The 19,571-nt window shown below is 34.4% G+C and overlaps 1 protein-coding gene across 1 annotated transcript; it reads right to left on the bottom strand.

Annotated features, from left to right (window-relative positions):
- Positions 1–4,771: 4,771 nt before the first annotated feature.
- On the bottom strand, positions 4,772–19,537 carry LOC132110743 (tetraspanin-15-like). The gene is made up of 8 exons (XM_059517601.1): positions 19,371–19,537; positions 14,535–14,720; positions 13,488–13,562; positions 12,829–12,924; positions 10,372–10,485; positions 8,131–8,181; positions 7,636–7,752; positions 4,772–5,650 (listed from the first exon to the last, which is right to left on the bottom strand). The coding sequence occupies exons 1-8, from the start codon at positions 19,452–19,454 to the stop codon at positions 5,489–5,491; spliced, it is 885 nt and encodes a 294-aa protein (XP_059373584.1). The 5' UTR covers positions 19,455–19,537; the 3' UTR covers positions 4,772–5,488.
- Between the last annotated feature and the right edge of the window lie 34 nt (positions 19,538–19,571).

The raw sequence follows: 19,571 nt of genomic DNA, 5'->3' as shown, positions 1-19,571 counted from the left end.
GGGGCAGTGTAGCAGAGGCGGTCAAACAAAGGGGGCAGGACATGTGAGCCTACTGGTCAGCCAATAAGTGTGGAGTTGCAGACTACTCAGGAAGTGGGATTCAGAATGAGACTGCACTGCAAGAGTAACAAGCATTAATATGACAGGCATACCTCAAAGTATTACGGCTAATCCTTATTGCAGCTGCATTTTGTGTGGTAGCTAATTTTATGTGAATGCATTCACGTTCCACACAAAATAATGATTATACACTACTGTTTAAAGAAAATAGTAGGCCTACTTTTATTTAGCAAGGAAGTATTAAACTAATCAAAACTGACAGTAACGTATTTAACATGGTTACAAAAAAAAATGCTATTTCAAACAAATGCTGTTAATTTGAACTTTCTATTTAAAAAAATAAAAAAATTCCACACACACAAACAAAAGCAGCAACATTAAGCTGCATAACTGTAATATTGATAACAGTAAGAAATGTTTTTAGTACCAAACCAGCATATTTCGTAATATTAGTTTTTATTGTATTTTACAGTGTTATACTGTATTGCTCAAATGAATGCAGCCCGGGTGAGCATAATAGACAAAAAAAATTATAATTAAATGAAATAAAATAAAAACTGAATAAAAATATCTAACCCCAAACTTGTGACTGTAATGGAGGGTATTTCCACAAGGGGAATGCCCTGTATTCAACGTTTTTTTCCTGTTTTCGGTCATTTAGATTTATCAGAATTAAACTGCAAAGGGGGAAATTCTTAGGTTTGCCTTATACAAAAAAAATCTGATCGTGTACCTATACAAACCTGTATTCGGTATTTATTTAAATAAATAAAATGAATAAAATGCCATAATTTTATTTAGTGGCTTTCCATTGTCTTTAACCAGAAGATGGCAGTGTCCTAAAAAAAAGAGTAAAAAGAGTATAAAAAAAAAGTATATATAAATCATCAGTTAATCTTCATCATAAAATTACTTTGATTACTTCAATTACTTCTTCAGTGTTCAATTTAAAAAAATCTTCCACTGACTTGACGTTTTGATGAGTGGATTTCACATTTGTGATCTTCCTGGTAGCACAAAGCTAAACAATGTTGTGAAGAGAGGAGGAGTGGCAGTAAAGAGCTTTCTTCTGATTCATTGTCTTGAAGTGCTCTGCATTAATCTCCAAGCTTGTAGGACTCCATATGTGTGTAGGGTTCTTTAAATGAATTAATACATGCCTTTCATTCAAAGAAACAAATCTTCAGCCTTTACATATAAAACCTATGTAAACACTAAGTGTGATATGTGGCAGTAGACCTATTTAAATATGCTCACTGTCCAGTAGATATAACCAACCTAAAATAATAGCCATAGTTTGTAGTTCCATGGCACTCATTGACTATGTACAATAGTAATCTAATATGATTTTTAATCTTGGATGTTTTTCCAACAGTTCCAAAGACCTCCAGAATAAACAATCAAATAATGATAAAAAATTGTGCATTATCACAATTCTGCATGATTTTTAATAAACAGTTGGTTTATTTAGTTAACATTATGCCAGGTATGCAAGGTACAGTATCACTCTTAAAAATAAAGGTTCTTTGGCCTTGATCACCTTTAGGAGCCTTATCTTTATGTGTAAGAGCTTCAAAACCATTCATGGGACATTAAAAGCAACAATTTACATGCCTCAAAATTTACATGTAATTGCACACTTTAGTTTTCCATCTATTTTACGCAATATAACAAACACAAAATCTACATAATGTTAAAGGAGTCCTCACAGCCATCATTATAAAGGGTGAGGTGGTTTTTCATTATCACAAACTTTCAGCGTTGGTGCCTTCCTAAGAACAATCAAAACAGGATAATTTTGCTCTTGAACAGAATCCAGTGATCTTGTTGGATTAGGTTGCATCTTTCATGCCACTCAATAACATTAGTTCAAAGCTGTCCAGTAACTCAAAAGTTGCTGCCAGCACGGGAACAAGAATCATCAGCAATGCCGTGAATAGGAAATCACATGTGATTGAGTTTGAAGGGTTTTTCAGACATTTAACCAGGCTACTTTAGATTAACTGCTGCCTCCTCGGCACTCCCTTCAGACGACTCTCGCTAAAGGATTTTGCTTGGTTATAAATAGCATTGATCTTTCACATCAGTATAATGAGTGCATATTTTGTCCCTTAATTTCCATAGCCTTGGGAAGTCAGTATTTGCCACTTGGAGGCCATCACAGGGAACCATCACAGGGAAGCTCCTGTGAAAGTTTAAAGATGTTCTAACTGTTTAACATTGATAGTTTTTATACACCTAACTTGATGGCAGGCTGGTGTAACGCTTATTACCTGGGAAATGGGGAAGGTCAGTTTTGTACAGACATTTTATTGTGTTCAAGACTTAAGACAGCACAGTGTTGATTTTTTATCTATGGCTATGGCCTGAAATTTATATCTTAAATGATTTGTGCACAGATACTGATGTTGGGTATTACTTTAATTTGTCTGCCAAAGGACGTGATAAATGAGTCCAAGAAAGCCTCTTTTAGATCAGCGATGGGTGTAGACAGCAAGACCTACAGTCCTCATCTTCTTCATTATTAACTGAGCCCAAAGAGGTAATTATGAGCTCATCTATTTAAAGAACCCGCTCAAATGAGGAAAGACTTCAGCTTATTAAATAAATAAAGACCTCCTGCTGGAGAACGTGGGTGGGCATCGTAATGCATATGTCTTTTGGTCTTGAGACACTGTAATTCAAACGTTATGATCATAAAGATCCATTGCAATGACTTATTTCATGCAGGAACAAAATAAGGAAAAGTGATGAAACAAGATTGTGATGGAACAACAATGTATGGTGCTTTCTAAGGCAAAATTCTTCATTCATTCTTCTTTCATTTTATCCCAACTTTAATTGAGATTATATAATAGCCTCTAAATTATCTTAAATGTGGGCTCCTTTGATTTGGACAAGTGAGCAACAACTTAGCAATGACCTAGAACACCCTAGCAACCATTTAGAACATCTTAGCAACAGTAGCAGTGCTCTGGTAACTACTCCATCCTAAGAAATGTGGTTGCAGGTTATTCATGCACAAACTCCTTTTCCTTACATCATTTTCTTCAGAAATGTAAAAATCAAGTTTCAACTACAATTTATTTTTTAAACTATCCTTAATGAGGTCAGAATAGTTTTTTCATATATCTTTCTGAAGCACTGCACTCTTATCGATAAATGTGGCCGATCATAGAGAAGTATGTGTGATGCAGCTGTCCACTGACTTATGATCAATGGTTCATTTGTTTTTAATTTATGTCATTTGTAATACTTCATTGTAATTCTTTTAAAGCCATTACAGTCTTGTACCTTTGTCTTTTTGTCAAATAATAAGCTTGTTGGATGTTATCAAGTAACATTAAGGTAAAAAAATTATAATAATGGAAATTCTAAACAGTATTTATTTTATGAATTCCTTTATGCCTTCACTATATGGAGACCACTCACCTACAGGGATGACACAGGACTTCATAAAAATATATATATTTTTATTCTTTCACCCTCACTATAAAAGAAATATGAACCTTTGAGGCCCAGGCTGTGGTCAAGAGTTTTCCACTACCTTTTCTAGAAGCATCTTTTTACTCCACAGAACTTAAAAGTTTCATTCACATGCCATAGAAGCAGCTTATCAAAAGGCACTTTTTGTTTTGATGAAACGTATGCTAAAAGTGTGACCGATTTTAACATACCTTCTCATAATGATCAGGTGATTGCATGCAACAGCAGTCCTTTTTACATTCAGCAATATTTATTTAAAAAATACTTATGGTAAAACCAGTTAAGAGCTCAACTTGATTTTCTAGCCTATTTATCAAAATGGGGAGAAATTACAGAGAAACTCAAACATACTTCATCAGAATGTGTGTAACTAGTTATTATAGATTATATATAAAAAAAAATTCTAATATTTGCCCAAAGCCACACTTTTTAAAAGATATGAAGGAAATTGAACAAACAAGTAGATAAAACACAGACTGTCACATATTTGTGAAACCAGACAATAGCAGTCCATGTTTATCCGAGTGCCGCAGTTCTCCTGCAAACACAAAAACCAGCGTGACAGAAAACAGATAAGAACATCCACTGAAGCAGCAGAACACAGCTCTGTAAACATCATTTATTCATTCATTCAGCAGGACACTCACTGTGTTCAGGGCAATACTCAAGCTTTAACAGTCAGGTCAATACATCGTCAAAATAATCACATAAAGACAGCAGAGAATTCCAAAGATAGACCAAGAAAATGGAAAAAAAAAAAGAACAGAAAATGTTAAGGCTTAATATTACCATTCACTTCAACTTCTTTGTTTGCAATTATCTTTCAGTGAATAAAAACATTATACGCATGCAATATGTTGTGCATTTTACATAAACTGTGGCAAACTTTAAATAAATATGACATTATATGATTCTCCTGTCATTTAATGACAAGACACAAACATGTCATGTACGTGTTATAAAAACAGGTCAAATATGCAGTTTACCTGGATTGTTTTCATGTTTATACAAAAAAAAATACCATCACCCTTTGGCAAAAAAGAAGGAAAAACATTTTAAAATATATACACAATGCAGTGTTGAATAAATACAAGAATCTAGACAAAAGAAAAATATCATGAGAAGCACAACATGTAAATGAGGGACATTAAAACTCCCAGATTCACAGATTACAAAATAATCAGCTCGTAATTTGCCGTATTTTATTAAAATTAAGAGGAACAAGCCCTGTTTCAGGTAAAGACTCAATCTGAAGTAAAACAATTATCAAATAATTAAGAAAAAAAAGTTTTATAGGCAAATATGGTAAACTAAAGGATTGGATTTACACAGCTTTTAAGTGTGGTAATGTTTGTAGCCAGGATTTATTATGTTACTCATCTTAGATACAATGTACAAACAAAACTGACAGCACTCATATTATGCTCAATGTAGCTGCCGTTTTCATAGACATTTACGGTATAAGTTCACATGTGAAGAGCACTGTTCACGCTGGAAAAAAGAAACCTTGAATTTCCTTACCTGAGACTTACAGGGTGCCAATTTTCCAAACAGGTTCCCCATTAAACAGAACTAAGCTTTGTAAAATCTAAAGGCATTTGGACTGTCGACATGACGGAAATGTTAGTGTTCTGCTTCAGGTCTGATTTAGTAGAAAGATCCTAAGACAGAAGGTCAGCCCTAGCATTGGTCAATTTTGACAAAAAACTACCCATTTTCAACTGACAGGTGAAATAATGAATCTTGAGAGTAACAGTGAAAATGATATTGACAGTTCAAAAATAGCTTTCTTGCATTAGTCTGTGGTTGATGTTACAAAAGTACAGTACAGGACAGTTGTGTTTTGCATTGCTACAAACCGTTCATTTCATCCACAGCATGTCATAGTAACTGTATATACCTTTTGTTTTTATCAAATTTAAGGCTTTTTAGGAGATGGCACTCAGTCAATCAAAGGCATGCATTTGCAACATTTGGCCCACTTGCTTTGGTGCTTGTTCCCCTGGGGTCCGCCGTCCAGCAGACCATCCATATAGTGTCCATACTCTTCGATGGCATCTTCCACACGAGTGATATATAGCCAGGTAAAGATCACACCAAAAAACTAAAAAGAAAAAAACAACTTTTACTTTAGTACAATTCAATTGTATTCTGTGGGAAATGAAAAAAAAAGATATTGGAGTGGTTTATTGTATGTATTGCAAGCACCTTGCAGCATTACAACTGGATTGAGATCTGAACTTTGATTTTGCACTTCAATATCCCTCAACAGATGACCATTTTGCACATTTTGTGCAGCCTGTTTTTTAATAGTTGTCTGATGCACATTTTCACTAACTGTTGCCAGAGCTGCCTTCAAGTCTATAGATGGCACCCTGAGGTTCTTTGGGACTTCCTGATGCATTTACTCTTGGGGTGAATTTGGTAAAATGGTCTGGCCTGGACATATTGCCAGTGGTTTAAAACAGTTTCCATTTGTTTTGTGTACAATGGAATAGATAAAAATTTCAGATGCATATCCTTCAACAGTCCTCCTCTGAGGCTCAAGCAGCTCTTTTACTCTCGATATAATTGCATCATGTACTTCAATGCTTAGGACAAAACCAGACCAGTTTACTGAGGTTTATATAGGGTGTGGCCAGGGTTGCCAGGTCTATATAAGAAAACTAGCCCAATGGTCAATCAAAAATAAATAAAATTAGCCTATTGAGAAATGTTAAGAAATGTCTCATTTGCGCTTGTCCATATAATGGCAGTGAATAGCAACCAGCATCAAGCTTTTAAAAAAAGACGCAAAAGTATCACAGAATGATCCCATGTGACATGTGTCATATACTTAATGTGTCCTGTGGGTACACAATAGGGTTTGGTGAAAAACAAACTGAAATGTAATGTAATGGCCGGCACATTCATGAGACTATTACTGCAGCAGTTCACTACGACTTAACCAGAAAAAACATAGATGACAATCAGAGCTCCAGTCTGGAGGTATCCAACTCCGTGAAGAAAATAGCCTACAAAGATACTTTTTTTTCTTTCTAGGCATTGTTTTTACCATGTCACATTTTTATTAATCTTGATTTCTCGCAACTTGTGTGAGCTGACGTGTTGCATCGGACCATTCTGTGATAATTTTGCATCTTTTTTAAAAGCTTGATGCTATTCACTGCCATTGATAGACAAGCACAAGAGGGGCATTTCTTTACATTTCTCCTTTTGTGGTCTGAAAAATAAAGAAAGGCATACGGCATTAGAACAACACAAGTGTGAGTAAATGATGACTTAACTTTCATTTTTGTGTGAACCTTCCCTTTAATCGGCACACTTCATACTGCAGCTATACAATTTATTCAGTAATATAAATCTTATTATAAACAACTGAGATAGTTCAGTGTGGACAGACTAACTAATGACTTTCCCCAACTGTGAATCCCGATTTACTGAAAAACTATGAAACTATAAAAGTGTTTTGATTTCAAGAATTTTATAGCAAAAAAAAAAAAAAAAAAGTCTCACCACTCCTTCCCACTCGCATTAACATATTTGCCCACCGCACACAAACAGCAGACTGAAAACCATTCAGATGTGAACGTTGAAGTCATTGCTGGCAAATGTTCTATTAAAGTCTATCTGAATAATACCTGTGCTTATTGCAGATGAAGCCCTGTATCATCTGGCATCATCCTGTGAAACCGCCTAAAGATAGGGACTGTCTGACCTTATAGAAACTTATTCCTGTTCCCAGAACCTCCAATGTACTGGAGCCTTTATTAGAAAGAATTTAATTACTTTTGATGTACATGTGCTTTCTGTGTATTGGTGGGTTATCAAAGATGCAGCGTTAACTAAATGGATTCAAAATCTATGTGATTATGAAAACCTACACCTGTGACTGTGCAGTGGTGTTTTTCAGTGCATCAAAAGAACCTCTTTAAGGCTTTTACAACTAAAAGAAAAAAATTTGTTTTTGTCAAGCTTATAAAATTATAATTGAGCATATGTGTTTTATATAAACATTATGACATTTGATAATCAAAAAGACTTATGCAGACAATCTGAACCTACTTCACTGAGAAGCATGAGTCTTACCTGAGGAACTAAGATGCCCAGAAGAAGTCCAGCCATGATTTTATAGTTGTCCATGAACCAAATGAAGACGGCATTCGTGCAACCACGGGTGTAGATCACATCTATATTTTCTAGCCTCTGCGGGCAAAGTTCAAGCAATAGAAATGAGCTGCCATCACTGCATGTCTCATTAACAACCAGTGTTACGAATTCATTCATTGAAGATGCATTGAGAGATAACTGGAGGTTGTTAGAAGGCAGCTCATCATTCATCTGAGGTGCTGCATATCCTCACAGCTTGTTAAAATTTAAAGGAGGTTCTGATTGCTGTTCTAAGATGATCAGACCTTTGACCCCTTCAAATGACCATATTTATGCCAGGAGGATCGACACAGGACACAGAAACCTTTTCAAATATCAGAATGCTTTAATAAGCTACTTTAAAAAAAATTCTTCATGAAAGTGGACCTAATGTAACAAAATATAGTCAGAAAGAGAGGTGATCAGGGCACATACCTCTCTCTGCAGGGCCTTGTATCCACACATTGTATTAACAACTTCAGAAGGCTGTAATACACAAGGAAATGATTGTCTTAATATTTCCATACAGGTTAAATGCATATAATAGTTAACATTTATCTAGTATCTCTCTCATCAGCTGTGAGATTGTGTTAAAGTACCGATTTGGCAAACAACTAGCTACAGTACTCTCTACATAACAGGTTTCCATTATAAGTTTTGATCCTCGTTTTGTCATAAGTTACAGAGGTTTTAGTCTTCATCTAATGCAGTGCTAAGACTACTAGGCTTTTTACTTCATCTTAATGTCGTTCCAAATCCATAAGACTTTGGTTCATCTTTGAAAACCAGTTGAAGAAATGAAATTATTTCGATCCCTCTATTGTAAGTTCAGGAAACTTCAGTCAGTATGCTCTATGTATGTGCGTTGATCAATGTCTGTAAGTAAATGGCTTTAATTAAATCAGTGCATCATATAAAGTGATGGTGTCTCTTCAGAAGATTTGGCTTGAGCTACTTGATTCATGAGTTAATTTCCTGATCTCTTTATAGACTATTTGATACATCAAATTTTTGGTTGCATGAATTTCCATGATTAACAGAAATCAGATTTCATTAAAACTATTATCAATTGTGATTCAAAGATGACCAAAGTCTTATGGGTTTGGAACTATATGGGGATGAGCTAATGAGGGCAGTTTTAATTTTGGGATGAATATCTCAATATCCAACAAGACAAACTGTTCAAATCCTTTAATTTGACAAATTAAACAAAATTAGCTCAAGGGAATGTAAAAATCTGGGTTATATTAGGCTAAATATTCTTTTAAACAATGTGATTTTTTTAAGTTTATATTACGTTCACAAACAAAAAGGCAGATAAGTTATCAACATCTAGTTTCATTTGCAACAAGTGTATCTAATACGATAAGCACACATTGTTGTAACTTAGGCACCTTGAAGAAATTCAGTCAAAATGGCTGTAATATCAAGACCTTGAAGGCACCATGCCTTAAGATTATACTTAGAAAAATCTACCAAATAAGAGATTATTGTTCTCTTTTATTTGGTTTGTTAAATGGTTAGCAGTACATATATTAAGAGAGAATCAAATGTTTAGCATTTGCCAAAATTTTCTACAATTTATTACTTCCTATACTGAGCCAGGTTAAGTGATGTATCATTTTATATCTTATAATCTGGCATTAATGCAATGTCCTTAGATAAGATTCTGATATTGGATTTCAGACAAAACATTCTGATGTAATCTTCATATATATAGAAATCAGCATTGCTTTGTCTTCGACTGAAGCAGTGATGAGGTAATGTTTGTCCACAGGTAATCTGCACACAGCTGGATGTTAGCAAACAGGCTCTATGCTTTTTCCAAATCTAATGAAAAATGTATGCCCTTTTTGACTGCAAGACCTGCTTTAGTATTGCACTTAAGAGGACACATTTGTTAACTGTCCTATGCAATTAAAAAAAATTGGCTCTTTTAATATTCAAGAAAATGTAATTTCAAGCTGGGCTTCATCTCTGGCTCAACGTTTCCATAAATGAACAAAAATAAAGCCACGCAACTGGGTATTATGAAAACTGGAAATCCTGAGCAGAAAACAGTGCATGCATAATTTCAAAAATATGATGTGTGGGCAAAGTTATTTTCCAATTCACTGGATGTAGTGTCATTGTTTTTCCACCTGTAAAAATCAGAATGTGTCAGTCAACTGTGAAAATTAAAGCAGACATGAGGAGAGCTTAAATGGGACAAAACCAAACTAACAAAGGAATGCTGAAATACATGCTGCCCACATTTATCAATTTACGTCTCCTTTCATGTGAGCAAACAGTTTCCTCACAAAAGACTCAATCACAAAAGCAATAAATGCTATTGTTTCCTATCAAGTGAACTAGGGCTGATCAAAATCTAGAAGTATTTGCTCCCATTGACTGCTGACCGCAACAAATAAGTTTACAGACATCCTGTAGAGCAATATTTGTTTAATTTAATGTGTCCTTACTGAATAAAATTATTAATTTCTTAAAAAACAACAACAACAAACAAACAAATGAACAAAAACCCTTGTTGGTTCCAATCTTTTGAATGGTATTGTGCTTTATGACAAACTGGAGTCATATAAATGTGACTCTTTTTGCAAGAGCAGCAAACATAAGATAATGAGTGGTGTGTGTGTTCACATAGCAAGACAAATTAAAAAATATTCATAGACAAACCTTGCTTAGACAACAGGTGTAAGGCACTGCACACGCTAGCGGACCAGGAGCAGAGCAGTTGTGATACATGTTCACCTTCCAGTCTGAGAAGTCTGTTCCCCCACAACATTTGAACTGGAGAAACAAGAATCAAAGCATTAACAATCACTTTAAAAAAATCGAAATATCAGCAAAGCTTTAGAGGAATGCCACTATTACTTGATAAAGCTGGTAGTTTTCTCATCTGGCACCGCAAAATATGGTAGCACATAGTGGTTCGACAGTGATGTCACTACTAGAGGAATATTTGTACATCGCATTTTTAAAAATAACATTTGGGTAATGTGCAAATGGTTGGATAGGAGTTGTCATCAGCAGCTAAATTGCACCTGGTTGACAAGGTATTAAACATAAGAGGTGAAAAGAGTAATCTGACCTGCTCTGTATTCATTTCTTCAGCCAAAACTTTCAGAAGACAAGCATAAATAAATAATATAATCGGTCTTCTTTCAATGAATGGGACAATTCATATTCCAGCCCCTCAGCTCATTTAAATGGCAGTGAATAACATTAGAGGTAATAACTCGATTCTCTTATAAGAAACATAATTATTATACATCAATATGAGATATATGACAATCAGCTTAAGGAAAACAAAGGGCATAATTGTTTGATGATGTCCTACTGCAGAAGGCAGACAGAAACTAATGCAGCATGGAATGTCAATCACAAAACAAATAAATGAGGAATGACCTAAACCACTGGGGATGAAGCCACTGGACACCGCAGCCAGAGAGAACTTGCTCATTTGGAAAGTATATGTTGCCTGATACAGACTGAATACTTGTGTGAACAATGTAGAAACTATGTCTGCAATGACTTAAGCTGAATAGAATAACAGAAATACTTTTCACTGCTTATTTTAGCCCAAATTTGTGATGTATTGAGGGGGTGCAAAATGACTGTCAAGTGTCTTTCTCTCTCTAAAACTTGTCAATTGATATTCGGATGTAGACTTGATCCCTGTGATGTGTTCATTGTCCTTCAGATTGAACACACATTACCTCTATGATCTGGAATCTTATTCATTATAATTATCCTGTGAAGCAGAAATAAATACCCACTGTGTCATGTTGAGCTTATCGGGAGACTGTTTGACAGGGAAAAAAAAAGGAAGGAAGGAATTTCAAGCACTAAAAAAAAATTTCCAACCACAATGAAAGACTGCTGTGACGAGCACTGAAGGTGGTTTAACCAGAAAAATAATCCCTTTATTTTAACAATGGACTGAATGGAATGTGCTAAACTTTTGTTTCCGACCATCACAGTGTGAGGAATGATTACTTGAAACTGACTGTTCTTATAAGCACAGCTCTACTTAGTTTCTTTAAAGTCAAGTCAAAAAGGATCTTTGTAAATAAAATAAAATTGCTGTAATATTTGCGTACATAACCGAGCACTGCTGAAACAGCTCGCTGTAATCACTCATATTAAACCGGTACATGCAGATGCTCAGGGTGAGGTTGTGCAGCCGGTGGACTGGTACAGAGTCATTCTGTTCATTCTGAATGCACTCTGAGTTGTTGTTACCTAATTAATGGTCATAAAAAAAGCACATTTGAGTGATCTGAATATAGGGATTTTTTCATGGAAAACACAGACTTGCATTATCCAGTCATTAAAACAGAATTTATAAAGCAGAAAGTCATGGAATTTGGAAAATAATAAGTCAGTGATGCTCATGGTTTTTTCAGCATCTACTGACTATACGAGGACATCCACATGAACTTCATCTCCAGAGCCACTCTGAGATTTCATGTGATAAAAACTATCTGCAAATACATTATCTCTAAAAGGTCTTCATTATAAACTTCAGGTTGTTTAACCTGAAAAATTATGGCAGAATTCTAAAGAAAAAAGACTTTTTCGCAGCCATTTATTTAAAAAAATAAATAAAATTCATTGTTTGTTGAAAAAAGGAACCATTCTATTTTCATTTTCTTACAATCTTTTAAAGATTGATTTTATATATATATATATATATATATTTATTTATTTTACAAAAAAATAAATAAATAGAATTTAGAATTTCATATGGCATTGTTATTGTATTTTAATAATAATTTATAATACATAATTTAATACATTTTAATAAATTATTAAATTCAAATGATTGCACATGCTTTTAATGATAAAAATATAAATCTTAAAAAAAAAAAAAATCACAGGACCTATAGGTTTCCTATAACACATAGAGTCCCAGTTTCTTTTATTTTCAGAAACGATTAAAGAAAATTTTGTTTGAAATTCAACAAATTTTAAACAGAATGGGTTCACCAATAGCAATGCAGAGTGAATGCATGCAGCAGAGAGGTCTGGGTTTTCATAGTTTCTTAATGTGAAACTTTGTTGACAGGTCAAGCTCAAAGTCAGCATATTAAATCTGTGCCTTTCATGTGTCCATGACAAATCTCTTACCTTTATCTGAACAAAGTCCATGATGTTTTTGAAATCCAGGTCATCATAGTAATTGACCATGCCTTTACGGATGTTTTTGTTGAGAAGGTCCTCTGTCTATTGGACAAAGGAAATTCTGTGTTATAACAGAATTTTTTTTTTTTTATTGCAATAAAATGTATGATTTACTTTAACATGGGATGTTGAGCTTTCGTTGTTCCTTTCATTTGTTTTGAAGCAGAAAAAACTTGAAAAACAACGGTAATATCTGAGGACTAGTGCAATTTGTTTCTTAAAAAATATGATTAAAATTAAGTTCACAGTGATGCTTTTATGCTCTGGCATCAAAATTATTTTGTTAATGATTGTTGAAGTGTCAAAAAGCCAAACAAAATTCAGCAGATGCTGAAATACAACATCACCTAATCAGAAAACGGTCATGACCCAGCAACCATTTAACAATCCTTTGGATCCCATTAGCCCAATGAAATGAATAACAAAGAAAATACCGAAAATACCAAAAATTGCATGGCTAATGACTATAAAATACTGCAATACTGAATTCTGTACAGTATGTATACATTTCTTGCCACTTGGAAATTTACATAAACAAAAATTGTCTTATTATCAAGAAAGGGATTTGTCAAGAAAATTTTACATGCAACAAAAAAGGACTGTACCTGTCTTCTAAAGATCAAAGCAATAATCCCACTGACGAGCTCCAAAATGAGACAGAGAGCCAGCATGTAAAGAAACTGCAAGGAAACAGTAAACAGTGGATCTCAAGTGAAACAGAAACACACGCACATTGCTCAGAAGCAGCTGAAACAGTCACACGCCTCAATTTCTGCCCTATGTAGGCTGTGAGTCCGTCTATGCGTGTACAACACCCAGTGTCCTCTTTACAAGGCAGATGGACCAGTGAATACATTTCCCATCAGCTTGTTTTCTGGCTAGTGTGTGATTGGGGAGTTGTATTAACAGAGAAATTGGAAATTAGAGGATGCTATTCTTCCACTCTTGCTCTGAAACAGGATGTACTCTTAACATCGTTTGTCATTTTCAGCCCTGTCTGTAATAATTGCACTATAAAAATTTAATACAGTATGTCGATGGCCCTGCTTTCACCATGATGTTTAGGCAATGAGAGGTAATTTTCATATTGGGTTTGACTGGTATTTCAGTATTTCAGTCTGCAAAGTTCATGTTAATTCTCCATCAGGTGAACTGATGTTTGACGTATCAGATTGTGTTATTCAAATCATTCCTTTACGCAAACTGATAAATGACTCATCCTTTTATAAACTAGTTAAGTGTGGTTTGTTTTTGCTACTTTTTTAGTACAAGTGATTTAAGTAAGAATGTTTTCCTCTTTCTACTGTTGACTCCCTTTCAACCTCTATTATTTTTTTGGAATGCAAAAGAAGATATTCTGAAAAACAGTTTTGTCCATATAATGATAGTCAGTGGGGAAAATAACAACACTAGGCACTGACTTTCAATGTATGGACAAAACAAAATATTTTTTGTGCCCCCTTGAAAAATGAAAATCATACATCTTTGGAACAACATGAAAGGGTGAATGAACAATGACAGGATTTTCTTTTTTTTATCTCTTTGTGTTAATTTTATTTTATGTTAGCTTTCTTCAAAAAGCATCATTATAAAGAACAGAATATGAAGGGCACTACTGTATGCAAAAGTCTACTGGAAAAATGAAAACTTACCACTTTGAGAAGGCACAAGTTGTCTCTGAGAGATGCCAGAACGCCGATGAAGGAGACGATGAACATGATCACACCAAGCAAAATGAGGATAATGGCAGGAGCCAGGAATACTCCTTCCAGCGTTTTGTACTGTTGCCTCTCCACCTCCGCATAAATGCCGATGGCCAAAATAAAGCCCCCTATCAGCTAAAACAAATCACACAAATCAGACCATTTGGGTTTCATGCAAAATTACACATGGAATGAAGATCACTATTTTACTGCTATTAGTACCTTTAAAAAGGCACATGGGTTAAAAACAACCCAAAAGAGTACATAAAATATGTAGATTCACTTTACTAAATCTAGGAATATATTCTTCAGTATGTTTTTTATATTTAAAGGTATTATGATTCAAACAAGAGTGAAGTAGAGTTATGTGAAATTTCCCGAGTTTATGTATTCTAACCTTGAATCTTAATGGCACCCGATGCGCCGAGTGTGATTTCCATTTAGATATACTCTACAGGAATATTATACTCTACTGATCGGAGCTGTGCTTAACTAATTGAAAAATTAAAGCATGTGGTGTGAACCCCAAAGCATCTCTGTGTCACAATGAAAAGTAGTATAAAGTAGATCTAGGAGAAGCATATTCAGATGAATTTGTGCAAAACTGACATAGAACAGCAAATGCACTTGTGTAACTTTGAGAAACAAATACTGAGCTCTAGTGACATGGCTTAATGGCACAATCAAATAATAACATCATAACGCTGCCCTGGTAATTGCAGTAAAACCACTCCATATCCATTAACTCACTGTGTGTGTGTGTGTGTGTGTGTGTGTGTGTGTGTGTGTGTGTGTGTGTGTGTGTGTGTGTGTGTGTGTGAACATGTCTGTGTGCAATGCATATGGGCTTTACAAGACATTTGTTGTACTAATGCATTCCTTTCTCATTCAACATCACACCAGCATGTTCTCTGTATGGATAAGTTTGAATCTTTCTCCTCAAATGAATAGAGGCATCATCGGTATATACCAGGTTGTTTTTTATAGGATGCCTACTCGAAAGCATTCAGATGAAAAAATGATTGTCAGTGCATAAATAAAACAAAGTAAATATTATAAACTAAAAATAGCGTGTAATACTCAACAGTGACATCAGCGGGTCAAGTTTCAGAAGTAGCTAAACTGTATGAATGTGAGGGGGTGCAAACAGGTTAAACTGGTGGAAATGAATGGACTAATTAGAGTAAACGACTTGCCTATTCATTCCCCTTTTAGTCTCGTCCAAATTGAAATAAAGTAGAAACATGAAATGATCTGTGGGTGATCAGGATTTAATGAAGGTCTTTGCAGTTCGGTTAATTTAAAGGTCCACCTCCGTATCTACCGTCATCATTACTTTACAGAGGGTTTGTGGACTAATGGGCTAAAAAAAGAAGGTGGCTTTTCATATCAGTTAACAACAGGTAGTGTTTAAGATAAACAAACATGTGTTACTGTATTTTTTCTTTTTTTATTATGAAGCAACATAAATCTATTAACATATAATTAAATGTTAACTTACACTATCACATAAATTGTTTAAAAATGTTTTTGAATGAAGTCTTTTATGCTCTGCATTAATTTGATAAAAAATAAAACCCATAATATTGTGAAATATTATTACAAATTAAAATATCTATAAAGTGTTTTAATATATTTTAAAATGTAAATTTATTCATGTGATGGCACAGCTGAATTTTCAGCATCATTACTAATCATTATGATAAGCTGATTTGCTGCTCACTATTTTTTTAATTATTATTATTATCAGTGTTGAAAACATTTGTGCTGCTTAATATTCTAAATATCTTAACAGTCATTTTAAAATTAGGGCTGCACGATTAATGGCATGTGATTGCCATGCGTGTCTCGTTAGTAAAGCCGGTTCTGTGATTAGCGGTAAATGTCCATCACCTGCTTTCAAATGGAGCGGCACTTAATAGACAGAGCCGTAGTTCGCTTACAAGCTACGCAATATCGCGTTCATTACCGCATGTGATTCATCTGTGATTATGACGCGATATTGCTATGCATTATTAATGCATATATTAGCCTAATATGTGATATTAATGCGTCTTTGCTGAAAAAAAAGCTAATTCGTTTTAAAAAAAGCCTTACTGATCCCAAACTTTTGATGAGTAGTCTAAGTTAATGAAAACTTGATGTGAATTGATTTTTACAAACATCATTTTACAAACATATAAAACAACATGGTAGCATTGATTAACCCAGATGTGTAAATTAAACAACTAACTAAATAAATGAAGAGAAGCAAAGCAAACAGAAGCAAAGTCCTCTCTGCATTTCAAAAGACCACCAAACATCATAATGTTTTTATTTTATTTTTTATGTTTTCATATTTGTTAGTTAATACATACATGACAACAACTAATACCTTGGGATACTGAAAGACTGGAAAAAAGAAAACAGAAAAAATAAATGCCTAATGTTCCAAAAGGTCGCCTGAGAAACTGAAAGTATCGACCAGAGTTATGAGCTTTGGAAGACTATAAAGACTGAAGGCATAAGTGCTGATGGAGTCCAAGACCACCACCACCTCATTTCAACAGAAATTTTCTGGGGCTGAAGCTGGCTCCATCTGGGTGGTCATAACTTATAATCCATTTATTTTCATGCACCTTTATGTCAAAACACATTGCTTAAACATTATTTAAAAGTATATGAAAACAAAGAACATCATGATAGAAATCTACAAAACCTCTAGCACATACATCTGCAAATATAAATTAATCAAAACTATTCCCAAACATACAAAACTGCTATTAAGCCAATCTATAAATTTACCACAAGTCAAACAAGGTGTAAGCGGACGGTGGACTTCAGAATGCCTTTGACCAATTAACATGAGTGCACATTAATCAACAGAGATGGTAAGAACAGATGTACTCCCTTGCCTTCGTGAGCAGAAAAAATCCACTTGCATAATCCACACATAATAATTCACCCTTTCAGCCCTGTGTAAGGCACGTGCACTAGGTCTCTTGTGAACCCGGTGATGAAAGCAGCACAAAGTGTGCGCTGGGTCAGTCAGCACTGTAATACTGGTGCCAGTGGGCCACCAAGAGCCTCGGCTGGTGGCATAATGGTCTGAAATGGGCTCCTAAGGGGCCCATTATTTATGCTGTCAGTGTGATGGGCTCAACATGTGCAGACCTGCTCTTGACAGTACACAGGGAGAGAAGCACAATGGTGCAGCAAAATGGACACCCGCCCTTTATTCACAATAATCTTTTTCAAATGTCAATAATGTTATTTGCATATTTAAACAGTATAAATAATACATTAATGGCACAATTGTGAAATGTATTTAAAAGATTATTATGAGAGTTTATGCAATGATGATGTAAAATAATTAAAAAAATAGGAAAAATAGTCTGGTGAATAACATCAAATGAGGAGAATAGAAACAACTGGGGACAGAACATTAAAATGAATAAACAAACAAACATTGCATTGAAATTATAATCAGGATTTCCGTTTAGAATTTTAATCAGATCTGAGTTTGAACTGTCAAAGGAATTTAAAACGGCAAATAACAGGACTTAAATAAACCCAAATTACTCTCTGGTTTATTTTTGGGAAGTCACAGGCTGACAACAGTAAACAAGAGTATTACGTTACTTGAAAACTAAAAATAGAGAAATACATGCATGGAAATAATGTATCAAGAGTGGGAGAGAGAGAGAGAGTTCTGCATCTATAATATAATATTTTCTTCAATACTATATTATATATTTTCTTTGATACTATATTTACCTTTTGCAAAACCTAAAAGTTCCATCTTTACCCATAAATGGTACATATTAATACTTTAAAAGTAAATATTAGCACATAAAGTGAACATATTGGTAATTTATTGTAATCCTGGGTTCAAAACAAGCTTGACCTTATAAATGCAGGTCTTATTAATAGCAAACAAACTTCCTGCTTAAGACAAAGAAGAAAAAATCTGTTCATGAAGATGGAAGAAAGTTCTCATTTGGTAAATTTTTAACACGCACTAAACAATGCATGTTGCTCATCTTGAGCGAAGTAATAATGATAATGTGCAAATTAACTATGAGTGTTGGTTTACATTTTTTTTAATTTTAAAGGGTTAAACTTTGCACAGTATGACCACATTCAGTATTTTGGTCATCTGATAATCATGCAATCAATAAGAGAAGCAAAATAACACACAAAGCACTAAAAAGAGTCTGTTTCAGTTTCTATCTGCTTCTTTTTAAAGTCAATGCTATGTATTTATTTATTGTTTTTGTACAAATGAACACATACATTTAACAAGAAAGTTGTTGCTGTTTTAGGGGTTATATAGCCTACCTATAATTTACAATTTTCACTTAATATTTTCTACAGCGATGTCTGATATTTATTAATAAATCGATGGATAAACAATTGCAACATCAGATGTTGTTATGCAACATCATAACAACATCTAATGTGTTTAACAGCAAGTTACTCTACTAAGAAGATCGATAATTCAGCGAGTAACAAACCCATAATGGCACAGTACAGAATAATAATTCAAGGAGGAGGAGGGTGGGGTCAAGAGCACTTCAACGGGTAATAATGGGTGATATTATAACATATTAAAATATATAAACATACACAAATATATAAACATAAACTCAAATTTTATTGCTAGTAGACTTTTGAAATTCAACTTTATTATTTGCTTTCTCTGTTTCTTCAGACTCCTTACACCGCACCTGTGTACAGTTGCTGACTTAACATTACAGAATACAACACAGGTTAATAACATATAACAAAAACAATCAAACTCACCCAGAAAATTGTTGCATATACGATTAAGCAGAACTTGAGAAAGAGGTAAGAGCACTTGTCGCAATATCGGACTTCACTGGACATGTTAAAAACGTATACGACACGATGATACGAAATATGTTCGCGTAGACACTTCCTGGTTTGTTTGTCTCGTCTACCTGATTGAACGCAGCGCGCGCCTCATTATCACACAGTATGAAG

Source organism: Carassius carassius, chromosome 30 (assembly GCF_963082965.1).
Source record: "Carassius carassius chromosome 30, fCarCar2.1, whole genome shotgun sequence".
Classification (NCBI taxonomy): domain Eukaryota; kingdom Metazoa; phylum Chordata; class Actinopteri; order Cypriniformes; family Cyprinidae; genus Carassius; species Carassius carassius.
Note: the sequence above shows the minus strand (reverse complement) of the source record. Positions and strands in the feature narration are given on the sequence as shown.